Here is a 13,159-nt window from a genome sequence, read left to right as displayed (position 1 = left end):
ATTTCTATTTTCAATATTTTCTGCTTTTCCCTGACCTTTGTTTGCCTGAAGGAATGACTTGATGTTTTATCTTCTTCAGGCTGTATTTTTATTTTATTAATTTGTCTTCTTGACTTTATGCATGCCCTAGAAAGAAAATTTCATCATTTTCAGCAAAGAGTTAAGATTGAACTACATGAGTGTAAAAAAAAAATAATTAAGGACAAAAATGAAAACAAAACCATAACTTAAAAATAGAAAAACAAAACCAAATAAAATACTCAGAAAGACACAAAAATAGAGGTACATTTCTTATTCCATATGCTAGAACAAACTTGTACAATCAGCCAGGAAAACAAACGACTTAGCAGAGTTTAAGTCATTGATTAATATGCATGACTAGATTGACACATGAAATGCGCAGGACATAATTATCTTCTTTTTTGAAAAAATGTCTGTAATCTATAGGATAATAAGGCTTGTCTTCGAGTCTGAAGATTAATGAGGAATGCAGTATTTCCCCTGGCTGCACAGCCCCAGCTGTGACATACATATTTGGCCACATCCAGGGCCAGCGTAACCATAAAGGATAAGAAAAGGAAAAACACTATCCATGACATTTTATAAAGTCAAATGAATATTCATACAAATTTTGACAAAAATTTTTTTTTTCCAAAATGGTGGACAAACACATATAAGGTCAGTGCTGAATAAAATACACATAAGAAGATTATCATTTATATACGTGCTGCTATTTTAGTTAAATTTAATGCACAATACAAAGTCTTGTAAATAGTCTTTTTAAACAATTTAACTTACCAGCAAAAGTAAACAAATACACCAGAGATGGCAAAGAGTATGACCAGTGGCGAGACTATAGCTGCTATTGTTGTTCCTAGAAAAAAATATTTACAATTTCAAATGCTTGAACCTTAGATATTAGTTTAAAACGTGTAATTCAGTTTTATAAACAAGCCTCTATATTTTATACAGCAAAATATATCAAATCTGTTTTTTTTAAACATGTTCAGGCTCTGTGAGTGCTATAAATTATGTTAATTAAATCTATTGTAATGACTTCCTTGTGAGTGCTATAAGTTATGTGCAGTTAATTAAATCTATTGTAATGACTTCTTGCTTTTCATCTTATCCCTTACTTTTACATTATGCTGTTTTTATACATACAGGTTTCAATATTTTCAGAAAGAATATCATAATGAAATTCTATCAAAGGTAAATGACAGAGAAGAATGGAGAAAGAAGGTTGACAGATCTTGTTTGGTGCCCCAAAGGTCCAGCAGACCAAGGGATAGGTGAAAGTGAATGTGAAGTTAGATATGAACCTGGCCTATCTGATGTCTTATAATGAGTATCTAATTGATTTAATTGTTTTGTAAAGGGTCAATCTCTTATTCAAAGCCTCAAGAAAAAAAACTTTCCATAAAAAAAAAAAATTCCTTTAGTTTTGTGTTCCATGGCATCCTGGATGCTCTGCAGTTCACATGATAATATGAAAAACTACTTATTAATTGTTGTTTTAAATTATGTCCAACTTATTTGCATAGTAAATAGATTTTTTCTCTTTAAAAAAAAGTTAACATTTTTTTTTGTAAATGTAGTATTTAGTATGACAGAACTTACATAACTTAGCAATACAATTTTATAAAAAATCTAAAACCATTTGCCTAAATGTTTTAAATATATGGTTAAATGTTATCTCCTTTAGTAAAAAGTCTCCAGTGTTTGTTACTATTAATACTGAATAGTTGTAAAACTGGTGTATTTTTATAAAAAAACTGCTTGCAAAATTGATTTTAAAAAAATTAGATTTTTCGCTTTCAGAAAAAAAAAAAGTAGCGTTTGCATCAGAACTTTGAATGATCTAAAATATAATGATGTTCGATTTTCATTTTCTCTGCTAGTTTATGAGATCTAAATTGGATGGACGGAGTGCTTTTGAGATCTGTTACCATATCCATTCTTAAAATAGGTGCAATGAATAAATTTGGTTTTATGAAATTGAAAGCTTATTAAATCTAAATATGCTTTTTTTTTTTTTTTTTTTTTTGTAAAAAAGATGACATAACTTGATATTTGAGTACAACTGCCCTAGATGGGTTACCTACAAGTTTGTGTGTTTATTATATTGTGTAAATTTTCTTTATGCAAAAATGTTTCAGATATTATGTGGCTGAATGGACTATCGCTAGGTGTCCTGATGGTCCCGGGTTCATACCCTGCCTTGCAGTCATCCCCATGTTGTCCCGATGAAGGTTCGAGCTATGATGTAGATAATCTTTAACCTCCAAAACATACATATGATAAATCATTAATAATGAAGGAAATAAAAAAAGGAAACATTGAGGTTGCTTAACAGATTTAGTCTATATCCATGAGATTACCACTTAACAGATTTAGTCTATATCCATGAGATTACCACTTAACAGATTTAGTCTATATCCATGAGATTACCACTTAACAGATTTAGTCTATATCCATGAGATTACCACTTAACAGATTTAGTCTATATCCATGAGATTACCACTTAACAGATTTAGTCTATATCCATGAGATTACCACTTAACAGATTTAGTCTATATCCATGAGATTACCACTTAACAGATTTAGTCTATATCCATGAGATTACCACTTAACAGATTTAGTCTATATCCATGAGATTACCACTTAACAGATTTAGTCTATATCCATGAGATTACCACTTAACAGATTTAGTCTATATCCATGAGATTACCACTTAACAGATTTAGTCTATATCCATGAGATTACCACTTAACAGATTTAGTCTATATCCATGAGATTACCACTTAACAGATTTAGTCTATATCCATGAGATTACCACTTAGTCTGTACTTGGTTTTCCCTACTCTAAAATCTGACAATTCTCCAGGAACTGCAAATGGTGATGTTGCCCTGATGGACACATTGTACTCCTTATCATCATCCAGAGATTGGACTGTAAGGTTGTTACTGGAACTAATGACATTATGTTCTGAAACAAAGAGAAGAATATCTAAATTCCAACTTATTAATAAAATAATAATAAAACAATAAATGAGACTTTATATAAGTACTCAGTTATTATCAAGGATTAACTCAAAAGAAGAAGTCTAAAAACAATACTGAAACAATAATTTATTTGCTACTAATTTAAGACAATGCTTAACTCTAGAAGGCCCACTTTCTTATCAATGTCATGCTATAGTAATCATCAAGCAATAGAAAAAAGAATACTTTTAAAAACAAAGGGAAAGAACTGCTATGAACTGCCATTTATCTGAAAATTATGGCGTTTGTCTCCCTTTCTGCCATATAAAACAAAAATAATTAATTAGTACTAAATTGGTTAATTTTGGATTGATTAGTGAATTGATATATATATATATATATAATAAGGCTTGTCTTCGAGTCCAAAGATTAGTGAGCAATGCAGTATTTCCTGTGGCTGTGTAGCCCTAGCTATGACCTACATATTTTGCCACATTCAGGATAAGCATAACCATTGTCCGCAGGTGGTCGATTTAGATTTTCTTTTCGCTGACTTCATTTGTCCTCGGCAGTGAATTTTCTTTTGGTCTCAAATGTGTATCCTGCAGTCTTCGTGAGTTACCTCCAGCTGTCTCGTTCTAAGGCCACATGCAATCAGGTGCTCTCTTCTATGTCAGCTAGGGAAAGTTAATGCCTAAGCTGGTCTTTGAAGCGTTTCCGTGGGGCGCCTATTTTACGTCCACCACCTTTTAGCTCACAAAAAAAAATGCCTTTGGCATACATTTGTCTTCCATACAGGATACGTACCCTGCCCAGCCTAACTGTCGGACCATAAGAAGTCCCTCTATACTGTCCATACCGGCGTTCGCAAGGACATCGCTGTTTGTAGTGCGGTCTTGCCACGGTATGTAAATGATTGGTGAAAGCGCTCAAGAAGTCTTAGTTGTTTTCTGAATAGTGTCCATGTCTCAGAGCCATATAGACATTGATTTGTGTAAGCAGGCAGAGCATTTTGTTCCGCCAGACTCTCGCCTAAAGGCATCCAAAAGCGCTACTGGCCTGGCCTGATGGTTATCAACCTCATTAGAAAGTGAGGCATCATTTGATACTAAACTACCTAGATATGTGAAGTGATCTAGATGCCTTCATGCAATCGCTGTTTCATTTGACTCAGCATTACGCCAAAGAAGATAGCGAGCAGCCCTGCTTCACGCCATTTTCTATTGAGAAGTGATCAGACAGGCCACCATATATATATACATATATGAATTTAGTCCCCTTATTATATATATATATATATTTTCACATCTCTCATTAAGTAGTATTTAATCCCCTTATTTTGAAAACAAACAAAAAAATTAATCACCAACAATTAATTAAATAATTTTCTATTGGGAAGTGATCAGACAGGCCACCATATATATATACATATATGAATTTAGTCCCCTTATTATATATATATATATATATATATTCACATCTCTCATTAAGTAGCATTTAATCCTCTTATTTTGAAAACAAACAAAAAAATTAATCACCAACAATTAATTAAATAATTTTTTAATTTTTTTTTTATTGATTAAAAGAATAACTGTCAAAGTTTTAACTTGATCCAGGAATGGGAAATGGGATAAAAAAATATGTTCAAACTTTTTACCAGACAGACAAACAGAGTGAATTGATATAAACTTTGTAAAAATGGACACTACACTAGTTGTCCGATCAATAGTAAAAAAATGTCATGCTGTGTTGATCAAAAAGATTGTCCAATAACTACAAAATGTATTGTTAAAGGTAATGTACTAAACATGCATCTAATATTATAATGATGATTTGGTTGAATTAAAGAACCTATTTTGAAATAGAGGAGTGATGAAACTTTTAGATTAAAATGGTGTAAAAATAATGTGGGCATTAAACTTTGACTAGCTAGTGATGACCAAACAACAACCCATGGGCCATATCAGGCCCACAAAGTGGTACTATTAATCCATCTATACATCTACCAACAAAAGATATGTTTAAAATTTATATGGCCTCCAGGCAAAAAAAAAGTTTAATATCACTTATCTATGATATTATTTCAGGATATCTAAATCATAACACATACAAATTTAAATTCCTTTTTGACAAACTCCTGACATTGATTTTATTTTCAAAATTAGATAAGAGTATGTATTTATAAAAAAAAAAAAACAGTACATATTGAAATATTAACATGGTAACATCTTTAACATTGGAGACAGAACAACATATCACAAACAAATTTTGATTGAAAATCTCTGTGGCTGCTTTCAAGATAAATAATTTTTTTGGGGGTTGAGATATAAAATATTTTGTTGACATCTCTCTTATTTGATGAAGGAATAAGTAAGGCAAGAAGCTGGCGCCTAAACCAGTAAGCTTCAGGCAGGAGGGGCTTGTTAGCCATGGCTGGCTATCCACTTAGGAGAAGGAACACTCTGAATTCAAACCACTGCTGACTTGCAGGTAAACCCAATCATGGGACAGGCTTCGGGAGTAAACCCTGAGGAAAAATCAGGAGCTGGTGACCCTTAAGAGTTTTCAGCATCAAGTGCTACAACCTGGCAGAGCCTGTGACGCCGCTGATGCCAAACTGTATCAGCACTTGTTGCTCCTTTAAATACATCAGCTGCGTGGAGAGGGGGAACTGATGTGTGGGTGACCTTGTTCTGACCATAGCTAATGTCCAGGCATTCATCTCATTTTCATGAGATGATCCATAATTACTTCACAAATGAAGAAGGCCATATATATTAAATGTAATACAATGACTGACAACTGAAAAAGGTCTTGAATAGTAAACAAACAATTTGATTAAAAAGAATTGTACAATGTTAGCTGAATATTCTGATACCTTTAGATTAAAAAACAAGACCTTAGAGGTATATGCTGCATTTCTTTGTGTGACTTTGCATAATATTTAAACTAAGTCAGAGTTAGGAACTGAAATTTCTTACCTTGACATTGAGTCAGTCGTGTAAAAGTCTTGTCACTACATATATAGATAGTGTAGTTTTCTATCAATGAAAATTTCTCTTTGTTGCAGGGTTCAGGCAACCAAGTAATCTTAAGTGACCCGTAGGCATCTCCTGAGAACACCATGAGACCTTCAGGCTTTCTAGGTACTGAATGATGTCAACAAAAAAATATAAATATGAGAAATGTCAAATAAAGATTTAAAAAAGAATGATGTTTAATGAACATATAAAACAAGAAGGATATCATATGAGAATATAAACATGAAGGATGTCAGATAAAAATGTAACATAAACCACATTAGTTAGTAGTTCACCTTTCAGACCATTTAATCTACAGGGTATATGATGTAAAGGTCATCTGTTTCTGTGGCCCATGGTTAACAAGGGTGTCATGTGGCCAGCACAATGACCAACCGCCTTTACTTTCCCCAACTAATGTCAGGTACCCACCAGAGTTGTGTGGACTCAATGGTGCCCAAAGACCCAGAAAGTAAAAATACCAGTCTTCACCAGGATTCGGACCCAGGACCCCCAGTTCAGAAACCAAACGCTTAACCCCTTAGCCATCGTGCCTCCATAAACCAAATTAGATGAAAATATAAACCTTGTTTTGGCATAAGTATTATCACGTCAAAGAATAGAAAGAAAATATTAGAAAGACTCAAATTGACCAGCAAAATACAGGCATTCTGTCATTTAATTCTGCTATTTACATCCTATATATAGGCCTACTTGTAGAAACTATTTACATTTTAATCATAAATAGAGCCAGTAACATAAAAGAATTTAAAATAGAACAGTTACATTAGCTTTAATAAGTTTTTAATATAGTCTCTGCATACATAACAATAGGTTATATTTCTTCACAAATAATTTTAAATTGTGAATTAATTATGTCTTAATGTAAACCTTTTAGACCTAACAATCTATGACAGAGATGGTGGTGAGTTCATCTGTTTCTATCACCAACATTTAAGTGGGTGTCATCTGCCCTGGCCAGCACAACAGCCAACTGCCTTTACTTCCCCAATGTACGTCAGATACCCATTAGAACCCAATAGTAAAACACAATGAATATTCTAATAGTGCACCAAATAAAATATGAAGAAATGTTATTTACCAGTATTTCTCCTAAATACACATTTGGTAAGACTGATACCCTGTGTTTCACCATTGCCTAGGACCAAGGCATAGCCAAATAAACTGTCATGGTTACTGACATTGTAGATGGTGTAATGTCCAGATTTAGCTTCAGTTGAAAGATTCACATAGCCATTCTGGAGAATAAAAAAAATATTAACCAACAAAGATTATAAAAAAAAAAGAAGGAGTTAACTAAAAAAAGCACATTAAAAGAGTGCCTCGAGTACACCCAGCTCTAATGGGTACCTGACATTCATTGGGGTAAAATAAAAGCAGATGGTCAATGTAATGACAACATGACACCCTCATTAACCGTGGGCCAGAGAAACAGATGACCTATAGACTGCATGGTCTCAAAGAGGAACTTTACTATTTTTTTTAGCTCATCAATATAATTAATAGAAACTGCGAGAATGAAATAATGTCTACTTGTATCCTTTTTTTTTTGAGTAAAATTTCCTCCTGTTCATGCCAGATAGATTTAATGTATTTTGTGTATTTATATATTTTATGTATTTTATATATTTATATATTGTATGTATTTTCTGTATTTATATATTGTATGTATTAATTGCAAGGGAAATACAAAATATTAATGGAGAAAACAATTGTAGGCAATAAAGACAAATTATGTGTAAACACAAATCAAAATTCTGCCAAAGTCAAAAGGCAGTTTCAATATTATCAATACAATAAACACACATTAAGGTAACGCTGCCAGACGAAGTAAAAACAAAGGACCTTTGCGCTTCAATAGAGATCAACATCAGAAAGATAAGTCACCTTTAACCTATTTTGTGTTAATTGTTCGTCTCTTTTGTTTGCTTTGTATCTGATGAAGACTTTGTGGCCCAAACATCCTTGGTCTGGCAGGGTTACCTATATGAATTGTCAGGGGCGTGTATGGAGAGATTGAATATATTGTTTATTTTTGGTAACTTTGGTATGAAAGAGTTATATCCCTTTGTTTATGTCTTCCCAGGGTAGAAATGGGACTAAAATGACAGAGCATTATGTCTACTTACTGAGCAATCAATATCTTTATTTTCTTTGCAAATATAAAAGACTAATGTTGCATTCATTTTAGTAAATGGCTTCCAGATTACATCGAAAGTCTGGAATTCATATTGAGATTGAATCTGTTCAACTTTCACATCCAGGCTATTTGTAAGACCTGGCAAAGAAAAATAAAAAGTAGTTTTAATACAATTATTAATAGACGATAACAAAGCCAAGATAATTATTGTAGCTTCATCAGCATGTGCATAACTATATAGGCCTACACAGAAAACTTAATTAACAGTTGACTATATTGTAATCAGTATGACTAACTGAATGTATGAACTAATGGCCCAAATTGCACAGTCCACAGCAGCCCTTTCAAAACCTAAAATAATATGGAAAGACAAAAGCATAGCCCTCTACACCAAAATCAGACTGATGCGCTCCCTGGTCATGGCCACATTCTTATAAGCTTGTGAGTCTTGGACTCTGATTGCAGAACCAGAGAGGAGGATCCTAGCAATGGAATTGAGATGCTAGAGAAGGATCCTAGGTATCACATTTAAAGACTGCATTACAAACCAAGAGAATAGAGACAGGATTACTGCAGCAATTTAACCCCATGATGACCTGCAAACTATCGTAAAAAAATGCAAGCTAAAAAATCTATGTCATGAAGATATTCCTTCAGGAAACAGTACCAGGAAAAGAAGAAGAGGCAGACAGAGAAAGCGATAGGAAGACAACATAAAAGATGCCATTGAAAGAGGCTCTAACTAAGGCAAAAGACAGAGAGGAATGAAGAAAGACGGTCGACAAATCTTGCATGGTGCCCCAACGGTCCAACAGACTAAGGGATAGGTATAGATAAAGGTAGGTAAAAGTAAGGGCTTTTTTTTTGTGATGGTATGTACCGGTACCTTTTTGAAAAAATTATTACTTTTCTTGTATATTAACATGTATTATTAATTTTTAGTAGTTCAAAGTTAGGCAATCACCTACTGAGTACCAGCACCTATTTTTTACAAAAAGCACTGGTAAAGGTAATGAGTAACCACTTACCATAGTCTTGAGGAGGAATAGAAATCACTGAAGGAACCTGAGCTTTGCCTGTTTTTGTTGATGTGTATATAAATACATCATACTTTTGGTCACAGTCGAGTTCCACTTTGTGAGAATTAGCTTTTTTCAATTCATGACAGGGTATAGTCTCCAGTGATGAATTCACGCAAACTTCATAATGGTCCAGCAAACCTTGCAAGGATTTGGTATCTGGATTCTTTCATGAACAAAGTAAATATAAATTGAACATATTTCATGGTTTCTCTTAAAAAGGTTAACCCAAAAGTTCTAGCCTGTGTCTGATGACTTAAGATATCTCCTTGAGGGTTGGACCTGTTTTAAGTGTACTTCTAAAGAGGTATAACTTTAACAAATGCAACATCTGTAATTATCATCATATTATTTGTACTATTTAAAAATTGTTTAACATAAAAAAACAAACCATGGCATGCACTTTGGACTGTCATCACAATGTTATCAAACTCAAAAACTACTGAATTAGAAAGTACCAATTTTTGATACTAATGTAATGTCAGAAACTTATAAACAATTACAATAAGACTGGAAATCTACAATTTGTACATTTTTAATTTTCACACAATATGTAAAGCTTATTTAATATTTGTACACATTTAACAAAAAAAAAAGAAGAGAAGGTTAGAAAGTTAAGACACAGCATTTTAGATACTTTTTAAGTCATGCAATAAATCAGGTAACAACATATCACCAAATAGGTCTGAAATTGTGTATTAAAATATATGCAGACTATATAAGTTACTGAAGTAACCTTAATTAGATGTAGAATTTTTATGTTTTAATTGAAAAGAAAAATGGAGATTGTGATATATGGTGTCTGAAAAGACTAAATGGCATTCCGAATATACATATACATGCTATATAGACAATGACTCCCTGATCATGTGATATGCGCTCTAGACTATCACCTCGATCATCCCAGATTCAAACACTGCCCCTACGTTCCTGTCTTTCTCCGTCACCCTATGGGAGTTTTGGACTAGGTTGTAATAATCTTCAAATGTACGAAATTTTAAGCAAATTCTAAGCAAGTACAACAAACAAAACAAAACGAATACATTCTATGATTAAAGTTGGCAATAGAATTAAGACTAAAAACATTTGTTTTAGATGTATAAAAGCCAGACAACTCTTTTATAAACGTTTAATGTGATATATCTCAATCTAAAATGTAAACATCTAAATACACAGAATTACATAGTTGTTTAAGATTATAATACAACAAGATTACAAAGAGAGTTTGTGTTACACAAACTCAGAGGCGGCCCCCGTCGAAGTCGGATCCCTGTCGGATCTGCATATTCGCAAATAATATTCAAGAGGTGATTTAATTTTGATGTAAAATGTTTTACACGTTTCGGATGTTAATTCAGAGTTGAAGATAATTACTTCCTAGTCCAAACCTCCCGCAGGTTGACGGGGGAAGGGAGCGGGCAGGGTTTGAACCCTGGGCCATCCATAAATCTGAACGACAGTCCAGCACGCAAACCGCACGACCAGGCAGCCATCCGATGGTCAAAAGTAATAATGTTTCAAAGATTCATTTGCCGTAAATTTAAATTTAATAATAAATAGTAGATTAGTTTTAGTATATTAAAACATTACAATATTGATCAAAACGTTTGGAAATGAAAATCTACACTTTTTTTTACACTTTAAGTTTATAAATTGAAATTCTACATCTTAATCTAGTCTATTTTAGTCTAAACTAGATCTAGAAATTCTAGATCTAGACTCTAAAATAATTTTAATTAGAATATAAATCCAGATCTAGATATACTGTAATAAAAATGTAGATCTAGTTTAAAAAATCTAGATTAGATCTAAATCAAGATATCATTCCTTTTTTAAACGCGAGTCACATAACGAGGCTTAATAAACATTACTATGCCGAGTTCTTTTTTCATTTCGTTTGAAGAATTTATTCCATATAACGTCAGAGGGAAAAAAAAACACTACGTCACACGGCCTAGCTAGACTAAAAATCGCCTTCATCTATAAGAGCCATTTATCGAGTGTTCATAGACTTTGGTGCACCGAGTGCGTTCTTTAAGCATTTCATTTAAAGAATTCATTCCATATGATGTCAAAGGAAAAAAAAAACACTACGTCACACGGCCTAGCTAGAATAAAAATCGCCTTCATCATTACGAGCCTTTTATCGAGTGTTCATAGACATTGGTGCACCGAGTGCGTTCTTTTAGCATTTCATTTAAAGAATTCATTCCATATGACGTCAAAGGAAAAAAAACACTACGTCACAAGGCCTAGCTAGACTAAAAATCACCTTTATCAACACGAGCCATTTCTTGAGTGTTCATAGACATTGGTGCACCGAGTGCGTTCTTTTAGCATTTCATTTAAAGAATTCATTCCATGTGACGTCAAAGGAAAAAAAAACACTACGTCACACGGCTTAGTTAGACTAAAATATGTTTTCATTAATACAAGCAATTTTTTCGAGGGTTAATAGACATTGGTGCACCGAGTGCGTTCTTTTAACATTACATTTAAAGAGTCCATTCATATGACGTCAAAGAAAAAAAATTCCATTACCTCACAATAGGCTAGTACGGGTACCATAAAAAAAAATGTCTTTATTTACACGAGATATTTAACGAGGGTTCATAGACATTGGTGCACTGAGTTCTAATAGATATTATTTAAAAAGGATCAAAGCCACATTGTTTTTGCGTTTTGTCTGTCAGTCGGTCTGTTAGTCATCTTGATATAAAAAAAACAACTAAAAGTTATTAAAAATTGATTAACCTTTATTTTACGTTTCAAAACATCGCAATAATTTTTAGGTATGAACACAATTGAAAAGTTTATATAATAGATTGTTCCGGATGTTTGTATAAATAGTAAAAGAAAAAGAGAATTTCAGATAAATGTAATACCGTTAATTAAATTTTTTGGATGGTCTCGTATAAAAATTAGATGTACTACAGCCACGTGGAGAGATTTTCATACCTTACTTTGGTGTTTGGATTCTGTTTTCCTTAAAAATCGGAACATAATATTAACGATAATTAGATTTTTTAATGTTTTAGGTAGAAAGTTAAATGTACTGTAAGAGAGTAGTGAGTTAAAATATTTTTCATAAAAATCCGTAAAAACATTATTTCGTAAATGAGAAGATTATTTGTTTATTAATTAGAAGAGGGAGTTCAAACAATTATTTGGCGTTAGTAGATTTTTAAATAAATTCGGAAATTTCTGGCGACGATTTGCAAGAAACAAAATCCGGAACATTCTTTATCGATTACAAAACTTCTATGTTATGTTTCAGCAAGAAAATTATATGTCTAAAAAGTAATTTTCAGTAATCAATTCTAGTAAATTACTTTTTTTTAAAAGCCTTATGCAATTTCAAACAATCATTAGGCATAATTCATGTTTTATAAAACAATATCCAGAACATTTTTACAATTAATGAAATATAAGTCAGTATAGAGATTATGATTTAGCATTAATATGCTATTTACATAAAAAACGGAACAACATATTATTGATAATGTGTTTTTGCAACGTTTAAGCATGGAAATTGAATGTAATATAAGTTAGAAGAGCAAACAAACATTTGTTGGCGTTGATTAGTTTTGCACAAAAAAATCCAGAACAATCAATTTTAGATACTTAAAACTATTGAGATGTTATGGGAGGAACATTAAAGGGTAAATCAGATTTTCAATAGCTTTTAGAGTTCTAGTTTTTTAAATCTAATCGTGACGGACAGACCGACCAACAGACAAAACTCACAAAAATAAGCTTCTTTTATTCGGATGGGGGCACTAAACAAAAAATAAATAAAATCTGATTTTTAAAAAAAGTTTAAGGAATTGGTTTAGCACCTGATCATGTTGCGACGTTACGCTACTGCACGAAAATCGCTGCATAAAAAGTCCATTTAAAAAAATGTGCGTGAT

The 13,159-nt window shown here is 32.6% G+C and overlaps 1 protein-coding gene across 3 annotated transcripts in view; it reads right to left on the bottom strand.

Moving 5' to 3' along the window:
- The window catches only part of LOC106068101 (uncharacterized), a 38,936-nt gene that overhangs the window by 5,333 nt on the left and 20,444 nt on the right, over nucleotides 1–13,159 (bottom strand). For all 3 annotated transcript variants that reach the window (XM_013227401.2, XM_013227400.2, XM_056029230.1), the window contains exons 8-14: nucleotides 9,195–9,411; nucleotides 8,156–8,304; nucleotides 7,108–7,264; nucleotides 5,967–6,134; nucleotides 2,837–2,989; nucleotides 799–874; nucleotides 36–126 (exon numbers count right to left, since the gene is read on the bottom strand). In XM_013227401.2, the coding sequence (XP_013082855.2) occupies nucleotides 36–126; nucleotides 799–874; nucleotides 2,837–2,989; nucleotides 5,967–6,134; nucleotides 7,108–7,264; nucleotides 8,156–8,304; nucleotides 9,195–9,411 (1,011 nt within the window). The remainder of the gene's footprint in view (nucleotides 1–35; nucleotides 127–798; nucleotides 875–2,836; nucleotides 2,990–5,966; nucleotides 6,135–7,107; nucleotides 7,265–8,155; nucleotides 8,305–9,194; nucleotides 9,412–13,159) is intronic.

Source organism: Biomphalaria glabrata, chromosome 5 (genome assembly GCF_947242115.1).
Source record: "Biomphalaria glabrata chromosome 5, xgBioGlab47.1, whole genome shotgun sequence".
Classification (NCBI taxonomy): Eukaryota; Metazoa; Mollusca; class Gastropoda; family Planorbidae; genus Biomphalaria; species Biomphalaria glabrata.
The sequence above is the reverse complement of the archived record's forward strand: the minus strand, read 5'-3'. Positions and strand labels throughout refer to the sequence as shown.